This window comes from Nicotiana tomentosiformis, chromosome 5, assembly GCF_000390325.3.
Source record: "Nicotiana tomentosiformis chromosome 5, ASM39032v3, whole genome shotgun sequence".
Classification (NCBI taxonomy): Eukaryota; Viridiplantae; Streptophyta; class Magnoliopsida; order Solanales; family Solanaceae; genus Nicotiana; species Nicotiana tomentosiformis.
In genome coordinates this window covers 68,055,718-68,067,648 of record NC_090816.1, presented here as the reverse complement: position 1 = coordinate 68,067,648, position 11,931 = coordinate 68,055,718, and the positions used below count along the sequence as shown (strand labels likewise).

Genomic DNA, 11,931 nt, shown 5'->3' with positions numbered 1-11,931 from the left:
ATTTGTTAAGATTAATTTATTGTCCTTTTTAGTAGTTCATATGGTAGATTTTATTGATGAATATGTATTAATTCGTTACTTTTCTTGTTTATTCAATGAAGTAATGGCTTTCCATTTTAGCATGCTTTAGTTTCATTTTGATCTCCTATCTTAGTGACTAAATTGATCCTGCCTGTATCTATCTTTTCCTGCCATAAATTTAGTCTAATTTCAAATATTGGTTAGCAGTAAAATTATAAGAGATTAGGTTGGGCCATGATTGGTGTAAGACTTTAATTGAACTTCCCTAGCGTATTTATGGGCTAATTGTTGCACATGACCAAAAATAAATAAACATTCACAAGCTAGCCAACTTTTTCCATAATTAATTTACTTCATTTCCTCCATAACAATATACATACCTCATGACCTTACAATAATGTCAAAATTAGTAATTGAATAATATTCGAACACCGTAGCTTGATTTAGGCGCGATTAATAATAAATCATCGTGACTATGGGCACAGTTCTTGTGGCATAGTCATAATACGTAAACCCCAATTCAAGTGCGCGTTTAACGCGACTTGACCATAACTTTAAATAATAATAAAAATAAATATGTTGTAAATCGCGGGTGCGTTTCACGTGGCGCGGTTCGCAATGTGTACCAAAACGACAAGTGTGCGACATCGCGACTTGTTCAAATAAATTCCATAAATATTAAAAAGCTATAAAAGACAAAAATGCACAATGGGTTTAAAACACGTAATAAATCAGATAATTACTCCAAGTATTAATTGTTACGCGACCGTGCTAAAACCACGGAACTCGGGAGTGCCTCACACCTTCTCCCAGGTTAACAGAATTCCTTACCCGATCTTCTATGTTCGCGGACCAAAAATAAGAGTCAAATTTCCTCGATTTGGGATTCTAAAATAAATCAGCGACTTGGGACACTATAAATTATTCCAAGTGGCGACTCTGAATAAATAAATAATCCTATTTCGAATAATGTCACTTAAATTGGAAAAACTCTCTTATCCCCTACCCCCTCGGGAAAAAGGAGGTGTGACAGTAGTAAACCCGAAGTTTACTGATACAAATAGCTATTATATTGAGACCACAAATGATTGGAAGATTGAAAATCTTTATGTTTCCACAATCATAGGGGGTAAAATAATATGTATGTAAGAAGTTAACCGCCTTATTTTTCAATTTGTACTACATCATGTATCACAATAAACCAGAAGTTTACTAATGCAAAAGCAGTCATAGTAAACCAGAAGTTTTACTGAGGCAAAAGTAGTTATTGTAAACCAGAAATTTACTGATACAAAAGTAGCCAGAGTAAATCAGAAGTTTACTGATGCAAAAGTTTATGCCATAGTAAACCAGAAGTTTATTTAGAGATAGCACATGCCATGATAAACTTGAAGTTTTCATTTGCCATTTTTAAATGAGCTATTCGAGAATTCAGATAAGCATATATTGATGAACTAGAAGATTCTCCAAGAACTCTCTTATGTTGCTTGTTCTCATAATAAATTGATTATACCAGTTAAAGTTGGGACTAAAATCCCTAACCCATTCACCTATCATGTGAACCACTTATAGATGCATATATGAGATGGTTACATGCGTGTTTATTGTCAACCTGCAGTTTGGTATTTGAAATTACCTTTCTCAAGTAAGAGCATAATTTTCAGATTATGAAATCAAGATAGTTCATCTTGATGATGCTAGTTTATATCCAAACTAGTTTAGCATTAAATACCTCATATTAATGGCTAAACTATTGCTTATGAGAACAAAGCCTCATGTGTTGGTCTAAGATTTTCTAAATTGCATACAGCAGCACTTGTATGCATCACACCAACAAAATATGATAAGTCATCCTCTCACAATTGGTTTAGGATCAGAAACCAAATATTTTTATTATCTAATAACTTTTGATGTGTGGTATATGATTAATTTCTCTACCATAATGCACAAAGATAGGCTTCCCAAAGAAGATTGGGGATATAAGTTAGTTTTTCTAACATTTGGGGGATGGAATAAACAGCTGAAAAATATGCTATATGAATCGAATTATCATTAATATGATCCTCACTTAAGAAGATAATTCAAGTCAAATGCCAGAAGTATTTGCTGATCCAAAATTCAATATCATATTTCAGCTACAAATGCTCCTATTAAAATTAAAGTCCATGAAGGATAAAGTTTACTGCACGCATAAAGCGTAGTAAATCGATCGGTTCCAAAGGTAATAATCCTTGAAAAATAATATGAGCAAATGGTTAAAATGATCATAATGAGGAGGAAATGAGCTCTAGAAGAGCCTACGACATAACATTTCATGAAACTCCAGAAGAAGTTCAGGTACCTGAAAATAAAGAAAGTGATGAGATCTCAACAAGTTATGTCGCTTGCAAACTGATACGAAATGATCGTCGACGATATATTTGATACAATATAGTGCATAATATTGTAAAAGATTGTGAGGATCGGACCTGCAGTCCAGACACCTGAAGATGTCATGCCATTTAAATGTAAGTCATAACCTATATGACTCATTTGATTAATTCTATATGAAGATCCCTGAAGGATTTAAAATGCTTGAAGCAAATTCAAAATCTCGGGAAATGTATTCAATCAAATTACAAAGATCTTTGTACGGTTTAAAGCAATCTGGGCACATGTGGTAAAATCGCCTTAGTGAATATTTGTTAAAAGAAGGTTACATAAATGATGTTATTTGTCCATTTATTTTTATAAAGAAAATGGCATCAGAATTTATTATACTTGCTGTTTATGCTGATGACATAAATCTTGTTGGAACTCCAGAAGAGCTCCAAAAGGCAATTGAATATCTTAAGAAATAATTTGAGATGAAAGATCTTAGAAAGACAAAACTTTGTCTTGGTCTGCAAATTCAATATTTAGCAGATGGACTCTTTATCCATCAATCTGCCTATACATAAAGGGTCTTAAAACGCTTTTACATGGACAAAGCGCACCCATTGAGTACACCAATGATTGTTCGATCACTTGAAGTGAATAAGGACCCGTTCCGACCTCTAGAAGAGGATGAGAAACTCCTTGGTCCTGAAACACCCTATCTCAGTACAATTGGTGCACTTATATATATTTTGCTAATACTACAAGGCTTGACATAGCATTTTCTGTTAATTTACTAGCAAGATATAGCTCTTCTCCTACATAGAGACATTGGAATATGATTAAGCATATATTGCGATATTTAAAGGGAACTCTTGATATGGGTTAGTTTTATGCTAACAAAGGTAGTACAGATCTTGTTGGTTATGCAAATGCATGTTATTTATCTGATCCCCATAAAACTTGATCTCAAACTGGGTACGTGTTTACATGTGGAGGTACTATCATATCATGGCACTCCACAAAGCAATCTATTGTTGCTACTTCTTCAAATCATGCTGAGATAATAGCTATTCATGAAGCAAGTAGGGAATGCGTATGGTTGAGATTAGTGATTCATTTCATTCGAGAAAAATGTGATTTGGATTGTGATAAAAGATCCACAATTTTATACGAAGACAATAATGCATGCATAGCCCAATGAAAGAGAGGATTTATAAAAGGAGATAGAACGAAGCACATTTCACCAAAATTATTTTACACACATGATCTTTAGAAAAATGGTGACATTGATGTGCAACAAATCCGTTCAAGTGACAATCCGGCAGATTTGTTCACTAAATCTTTGCCAACTTCAACTTTTGAGAAGGTGGTATACAAGATTGGAATGCGGAGACTCAAATACTTGAAACAAGGTTTTCATCAGGGGGAGTGAAATACGCATTGTACTCTTTTTTTCTTACTAAGATTTTTTCCCATTGGTTTTTTCTTGTAAGGTTTTTAATGAGGCGGCTAGAAATCCGTATTACTAAATATGTGTACTCTTTTTCCTTCACTAGAATTTTTTCCACTGAGTTTTTCCTAGTAAGGTTTTAACGAGGCACATTATCTTTTAATGAACATCCAAGGGGGAGTGTTATGAAAATATTATATTGTAGATGTCCATTCGTTACTCCGCTATAGATAATCTTCCTGAAGAAGATTATCCATTTAGTACTCTGTTGAAGTTTATCTATAAGCAGCTGATGCAGGCAGGTTGTAAGCAACTCAATGAAATGATTTGCAGCAGCTTCTTATTAAACATGCAGGTTGCAAGCAGCTCATGCAGACAACTTACAAGCAGCTGATGCAGGCAGGTTGCAAGCAACTCAATGAAATGATTTGCAGCAACTTCTTATTAAACGGGCAGGTTGCAAGCAGCTCATGCAGACAACTTACAAGTAGCTAAAGAAAAGCCTTGCAACTGTTTCCTGAAAAGCCTCACAGTTTCTTCCTTTCTTTTATAAATAGAGGAGTTTTCAGTTCATTATGAACATAACTTTGAAAGTTGAATAAAATATCAATCTCCCTCTATACTTGTCTTCAGTTTATTTCTTTTATAGTCTTTATTTTATAACAGTATACTTATTTAAAATTTTTATAATCAAAATGCTTATTTTTTAAAGTAAAAAATATATAAAACTGTATAATTACTGTGCTGTGAAAACATGACGTGTGCGAAAAAAAGAAATAGAGACGAACAAATATGTTGGTGGCTTATGCGCCGTAAACTTAATTACGATACTACCCCTTTTTATTCTATATAAAAAGCGTAGGCACTAATCTCCGCCAGTAGGGTTTTGGAGCTCACGTCTCTTGAATACAGAAGAAGCCGCCGCCGCACAGAGCAAGATTTGAAACCTAGCAATGGTTTGCCCTAATCCCTTACTCTATATTCTCTTCGCTAATATACTGCTAAGATTATTGTACTGATCAATGTTTTGGAACTTATTTTCTGATTTTTGGCTATCTCAGTCGCTCGTTGCAAATGAAGAATTTCAGCACATTCTTCGTGTGCAAAACACCAACGTCGATGGGAAACAAAAGATCATGTTTGCTTTGACCTCAATCAAAGGTATCGGTCGTCGTTTTGCCAACATTGCCTGCAAGAAAGCTGATATCGACATGAACAAGAGGTTAGCCCCTTTAAACTGGCAGTTCTTTAGCTCTCACTGAAGATTCCTCAAGTGTATTAAATGTCCATTTGCACTGGTGTTTCTATTTTCCCCTTTTAGCTTATTGCCTTGTTAAAGATTCCATCTTTTTATACTATTGATTTGACAAAGAAATATTAGTTTTGTTTGCTGGTTTTTAGATGTATTCTGCTTTTTAACCTTTCAAAGATTAATTGGCGTTTTATTTTGTAATTGTTTTTGTCTTGCATTAGTGAGTTCCTTTTGGGATTATATTCTCTATTAAGCAACAGATTCAGTAAAAAGATTGAATTAGATGCTAAGATGTCCCTTCCACTGCCTTGAGTTAAACATTAACCAGCAATTTAAATTTAGTTAAAGTCATGAATAAAGATGATAGAATATATTTTGTCTAGAGCCTGATGGCTCTTTGATTTTTCTTTGGGACCTAGAGTGATTATCTAATTGTTGTAGAACAGAATGGCTTTTTTCTTTTGGCTGCCAAGCGAATGGCCTACTCCATTTTTTAGCAGGGAATTTGAACTAGCCATTTCTTTAATTGTTTTTTATCTCTCTAGTACATGGCATGTGCAACTTCTTTAAGACATTTTTAACAGTTTCAAGCGGGAAAAATTTCCATCCCCCCTTTTCTTGCTAGCAAAGAGTCCTATTTGTTCTTACCTATCCAATGAAATTTTGGCAGAGGATTAAAGATTCTCTTTCAGCTCTGTGGCTTTAGCTTTAGAATTTTCTGTGCATTGTTCTTTGAGATTTCTGTGAAGGTTGATTTCATCTGTAGTTTGCTGGGCATGATATGAGGGTAAAACAGGAGTTAACAATCCTATAGATTTTTTTACTGCTTTATATTTATTTCTTGAAAAATTACCTGAGTTTGCTTTTATGCTCTGTTCTGTAGGGCGGGTGAACTTACTGCTGCAGAGCTTGACAGTGTGATGGTGGTTGTTGCAAATCCCCGTCAATTCAAAATACCTGATTGGTTTTTGAATAGGCAGAAGGATTACAAGGATGGGAAATTTTCACAAGTTACCTCTAATGCTCTTGACATGAAGCTTAGGGATGACCTCGAACGCCTGAAGAAGATCAGGTAGTTTGCCATTCAATGCTTTTGCTGTTTAAGTATTCCTCTTTTGTCTTTAGTAATCAAAATATGGTGAATTCTCACTTGTATTTCTCAAATAAGGGAAACATATGGTCGTTGAGAAGTAGTTTTCTAAACCTTGCTTCGCTGTGTTTGCTTTTTATTTTTTTATCTTTATTAAATCTATATCATCTGATGGTTACAGGAATCATCGTGGTTTACGTCACTACTGGGGTCTCCGAGTGCGTGGTCAGCACACAAAGACCACAGGGCGCAGGGGGAAGACTGTTGGTGTCTCGAAAAAGAGATAAATCATCTACTTGTCCGTTTCAGTTTGTTATGTGCTTTCTCTTTATGTGCTCCGAGCGATATATATTTAAGTTGTTTTACGGGATTTTGTGTTGGTATGCTTAAATTTTCTTTTCCGTTGGTGGATTACAGTATAATTTTGTTCGATAGTGACACGGATTTCTCTGCTTTATGATCTAGGTTTTGCAGATTGCTCTTGAATTAAATTGAATGAGTAGTTCCTTAAATGAACTCTGTTCTTTCGGCTGTTTGAATGACGGGTTGGGGGTCTGAATTTGAGCATCACAATGTTGTTTCTAGGTTAGTCCCAGCACTCGGTAAACTAGCTATTAGGAAGACTAGTATTAGAGCTTATGGCACTGAATGATTACCCCCCGTGTGACTTAAATCTATTTCAGTAGAGAGCTCTTTGGATGCTTTGATCTACCCCGGGGATGTTTCGTTTAAACCATGCACTACCAGGGCTAATAGTTGATACTCGTAGGATATACTATACCCAAGTACAGTAGCATTATTGAATGTATGGGCAATTCATAGGTATCCTTAAGTGTTGAAAGGCCCTACAAACTCAAGCCTGAGAGCTTCTTGATAAATATACAAGTACCTTCCATTTCTATCAGGTAGGAGAACTTGTGCTGGTCTTCCCTTGGCAGAAGAGAATGCTAATCTTTATTTTGGCTTTCGTTGCTGCTGTACGATTTACGAGGGATGTTTCTTTTTTGGCTGCTAAGTAAGCTAAAATTTGTGGACAATTTTGGTGTCGATTAGTAGCTTGACAATGATCAACAGCCTTAGAACAGATATTATGCGTTTATGGGTTATGATGTGGACAAATAGCACTGTAATTAGGTTTTTGTCATTGCAATGGCCTGTTAGGTCAGCGTTCAATGTCCGTTGATATTTTTTTTAAACGGGCCGTTGATGTTATTTATTCACCCTTTCTGTGACCCATCTGGTTGTAACGGTCTGTAACAAAAATAAAAAATGTAGCAGTGAATTCTGGATTTTGTACAAAAGCCTAGCAGGCAATGACGCACATTGGTTCTATGCCACTGTAACGGAGCAACGGAAAGGCTTATCAGAAATTTGGCTGGATAAATATTGACGGATGGGATATGAAATTCCTTTTGAACAGCTAAAGATATGAAAAAAGAAATTGAAAAAGCAGCAAAAAGTAGCTATTAGAACGGATTGGCTTGGTCCGACCTCCCCAGCGCGGTAAAGCTGACCTAACCCAGCGTGGTACCTAACCCAGCGTGGTAAGTTTACCGCTTGTAAAGTAGTAGTTGAAAATTAGTACTATATATGTCCGCGGTACTGAAAAAAATAAACTTTGATAGTTGTCTCAGTAGTACCCTATATAAAATTCTTTAGCAAAAAGAATATGAGAAATATTCCACACTAAATATGAAATTATCCATTTAAACCAATATATATGAACTTGAATAAGAAAAATAGAAAACAATACCGAAGAAGGAAAATTGCTAGTGTAAAAATCTGGAGGATATACAAATCAGAATCTTTCGTCTTCCTTGATCTAAGACCTTTTTCTCGCTATTTGTTTCCTAGTATGAATTTTTGATCCCTATGTTTTTCCCGTTTGGTGTCATAAGGTTGATATATCAAATGAAAATTAAACAAAAGCTAAGAAGTAAAGGAAACAAAAAGAGAAATAGAAAAGGAAAACGAATGAAGAAAAAGAAGAAAAATCAATCAAATGCACATATGCTTCTCCAATGCCTTTTTTATTTTATTAATTTCTTTCATCTTTTTGTATATCTCTATTCAATTTTTTCTCTTGGTCTAAATTTCTAATTGCAGCAACCCAAAGCTCCTAATTCTTTCACTAATGTTTTAGTTATTTTCCAACGTTTTGATTGTTTAATACAGCTTAATTCTGAAATCAAAATGTTTGATTATCCGTGCTATTTATTGCCAAATATTTTATTTTTATATACTCTTTCATATATATATATATATATATATATATATATATATATATATAAAATCCATCTGGAAATACCTAATTAACCTAAATAAGAACTTCTCCATAGAGTGAAACTGGAAGGTATTAAGATAAATTATACCTGTTTAACGGTCGGGTTGACCCGGTTCCGGACCGGCCCAGACCGGAATTAAACCGGATCGGCCCGGACCGGACCGGTGGTAGGGGGCTGGGTAGGGCTGGGTTTGGTGGGTAAGGGGTTGGTACATTTATATTTTCCTTACCGGTTAACCGGACCGGTCAAATCCGGTCAAGAAAAATCACCGTTGAACCAGTTAACCGGACCGGCCCGGACCGGTTCAACGACTATTTGTTTTTTTAAAAAAAAATTCATTTGACCGTTGGCAACGGTCAGCTTCCAATTTGATTGTTGCCCAACGGATATTTTGCAAGAATAGCCCTTTTTTGAGTAATATTTTTAAAAAATAACACTTTTTGTAATTACTAATTTAGCCCTTTGAAAAACTATAAATACACCCCCCTCTTCTTCATTTCTTCATTCATCTCTCATTTCTCAAACTCAAATTCTCAATTGTCATTCTCTCATTCTTCACCTAAATTGCAACAAACTATTTGGCTCTCATTTTTTTTGGAATTTAATTTATCGTATTATTTGAAGTTTGAAGTTTGAACTTTGAACAATTGACGTTTCTTCGTGGTAATATTGGAGTTGCGAAAATCATCAAGTGTTCAATTTATTGCGGAATTTGGTGCACTCCCTCCAATTCTTTCTCTTATTTACTATATTATTTGCATATTTAATTTTTGTTAGTAGTTAAATTTTCACAATATGTTTAATGCTGCAAAAAGAGTTTGTAATAAGGTTGTTAATCGGGATAATCGGGAAAATTAAAAAAGAGGTACTACTTCAATATCTAGTAGTAATTTAAATGACTCTACACATATTTCTGAAATATCACCTGATAATAATATAGATTATGAACAATTACAGGAAGATTTCGGTATAGAAGATAATGAATTAGAAATTGAAGATGAGACACCACTTACACCTAGTAGTGTTGGAGTTGGTAGCAGTGGTGGTGGTTGTGGCGCTAGTAGTAGTAGACCACCTGTGGCCCCGACTACTAATCGGAGAAAAAGAAGTAAGGTTTGGAAATATTTTGACGAAATAGAGAATTCTAATAGAGTTATATGCAAAATTTGTAAAGATGATTTTAAAAATAAGACCAGAGAAAGTTTATGGGGGACTGGAACACTTAGTAGACATATGAAAATTACTCATCCTATAGAATGGGGTTCTGATTTAGATGAAAAGCAAGGAACTCTAAATCCTAGTACTGGAGGATTTATGAAATATGATAAAATGAAGGATCGTGAGGAGTTAGCAAAAATGATTGCTTTAGTACATATAGCTGAAATTTCTTTTCTACTCTCTGAATTTAAGAAGAAAGAAAAATATAAGGATGATGTTGAAAAAATGCAAGCAAAATTCAAAAAATATTTCTTTCCAATTCCCCCGACTTACTTAATTGGTGCTGTTTTAAATCCTTCTATAAAGATGTCTAATTGTCACCAATTAATCAATGCTTTATATACTTATATGGAGATTGGACCAACTGAAATTCCAAATATATATTGTTGTATGAACAAGCTAAATGATTATTTACAATAATTATTTAATTATTGTGCAAATATAATTGATGATGCTGCTATTAATGTAGGCAATGTTAATCCCACTATGCATTGTACTACTTCTACTGCATCTGCTACTATGGATGAAGATGAAGGCCTTGATGGTTATAATATTTGGGCTACATTTTCTTCCACTCAAACCAGTAGCAGGAACATTGATGAACTTCAATTCTACTTGCAAAAGCAATCAGAGCCTCGCACAAAGGAATTTTCACCGTTGGAATGGTGGCATGAGAATGAAAAGCAATTTCCTGTTCTTTCCGCTATGGCTCGGGACGTGCTGAATGTATCAATTTTAACTGTTGCATCAGAGAGCGCATTTAGTCAAACAAGACAACAACTAGGAGACACCCGTCACTCACTGGGAAGCAATGCTTTGGAAGTTTTAGTATGTTTTAGAGATTGGATTAGATCGGAACGAAGAAATCAGGGACATGAAGATGTTGATAAACCAGAAGACGAGGAACTTGGAGATATAGTAACACATAGTCACCCATCTGGATTTAACACTCTAGAAGATGGCCAAGAAGTTCATATTGATTATGAATAACTTACTAAGGCAATGCAAAACCTTTGAAGTTCTGGATTTATATTTAATAATTAAACTTTGAATTTACTCTTTTTTTGTTAATTTAGTTGTTAAATGTAAACTTTAATTTGCAAGTTTGAAATTAAAAAAAAACTTACAAATTATAAGTTTTTTTTCCATCTTCATTGTATTCTATTATCTTAAATTCTTAATGAAGTATAAGGATTTTAAAACCTTTACAAAAATATTCGGCTCGGCCCGTAACCATTCCGGTTCATTAAATCATCAGATGGGCCCGGACCCAGTAAAACTGGTTGGGAAAAACCGGTACCGGCAGGATTGGTGACCGGCCGGTCACATTTTTCTTCAACCTGGACCGGACCGGCCTCCTGTCCCCTTTAAGATAAATTCTCTTTCTTGTTATATTTTGAGATTTTCATCGTCAAAATTTTCCATATGATTTATAAAAAGGAAAAAAAAATATAATTGAAAGAAGACGGAGAAAGAAAATTGCGACTTCAAGATCAGCAAAAGACCGAGAATCAAATTGCATCAAGTTATTTCTTTTTAGCAAAATTTGCAAGGGCTCTCCAAATCTTTTTACATATAAACTGGAGGATACAAATCTTTCATCTATGTCAAAACATATTTGGCCTAATTCCGAAATAAGATGTGCTACTAAATATTGTTTACGAGATGGATAAATCATAATAAAAACAAATGTCATTTTCTATTACAAAATTTATGGACGCGCACACTATGCGTTTCATCTCTATCTGAAATGAACAAAGACATGAGGATCAAATCCAAGAAAATGCATCAATTCATGTATTAAAGTAGCTTTGATTTGGTGCTTTTAGAATAAATGACACAGCACTACATACTGGACAGTTTATGTTCCGCTTCCTTCCGGCTGGTCCTTGCATATAAACTAATAAATCAAATGAACAACAATATTCTCAAACCAAGAATACGGTAATGAAGAAGAGAAGACGGAAAACACTTGAAAGGCGATGCAAACTTTTCAATTCTCCATTATTATACACAAATAAAGAATAATTAATAGCTACTCTTTTAAAGACATTGAGTAAAGGAGGGAAAAAGAACTAAAAAGATAGGGCGCAAATCATTAAAAAGATAGGATATGGTGCAAATTAAAAAAGAGGACACACATTAGGGGTGCAAAATGGAAAGAACTCAGAGACAAATTGACCCATTATAACAAGGAAAAAAGCAAAAATTTGAGAAATTAAGAAGATAAACAGTTTTCTTGGCCATCCAAGAGAAT

The 11,931-nt window shown here is 34.5% G+C and overlaps 1 protein-coding gene across 1 annotated transcript; it reads left to right on the top strand.

Annotated features, from left to right (window-relative positions):
* Nucleotides 1-4,660: 4,660 nt before the first annotated feature.
* On the top strand, nucleotides 4,661-6,683 carry LOC104095256 (small ribosomal subunit protein uS13z/uS13y/uS13x). Its single transcript, XM_009601339.4, has 4 exons — nucleotides 4,661-4,785; nucleotides 4,891-5,051; nucleotides 5,965-6,153; nucleotides 6,353-6,683. Exons 1-4 carry the CDS (start codon nucleotides 4,783-4,785, stop codon nucleotides 6,456-6,458), a joined length of 459 nt encoding a protein of 152 aa, XP_009599634.1. The 5' UTR covers nucleotides 4,661-4,782; the 3' UTR covers nucleotides 6,459-6,683.
* The last annotated feature ends 5,248 nt before the right edge of the window (nucleotides 6,684-11,931 follow it).

Bases quoted from the DNA above. Each gene is read 5' to 3' on its own strand.
- LOC104095256 (XM_009601339.4), top strand. The intron at 5,052-5,964 runs GTTAGCCCCTTT...TCTGTTCTGTAG, and splicing joins GATATCGACATGAACAAGAG to GGCGGGTGAACTTACTGCTG. The intron at 6,154-6,352 runs GTAGTTTGCCAT...TGATGGTTACAG, and splicing joins GAACGCCTGAAGAAGATCAG to GAATCATCGTGGTTTACGTC.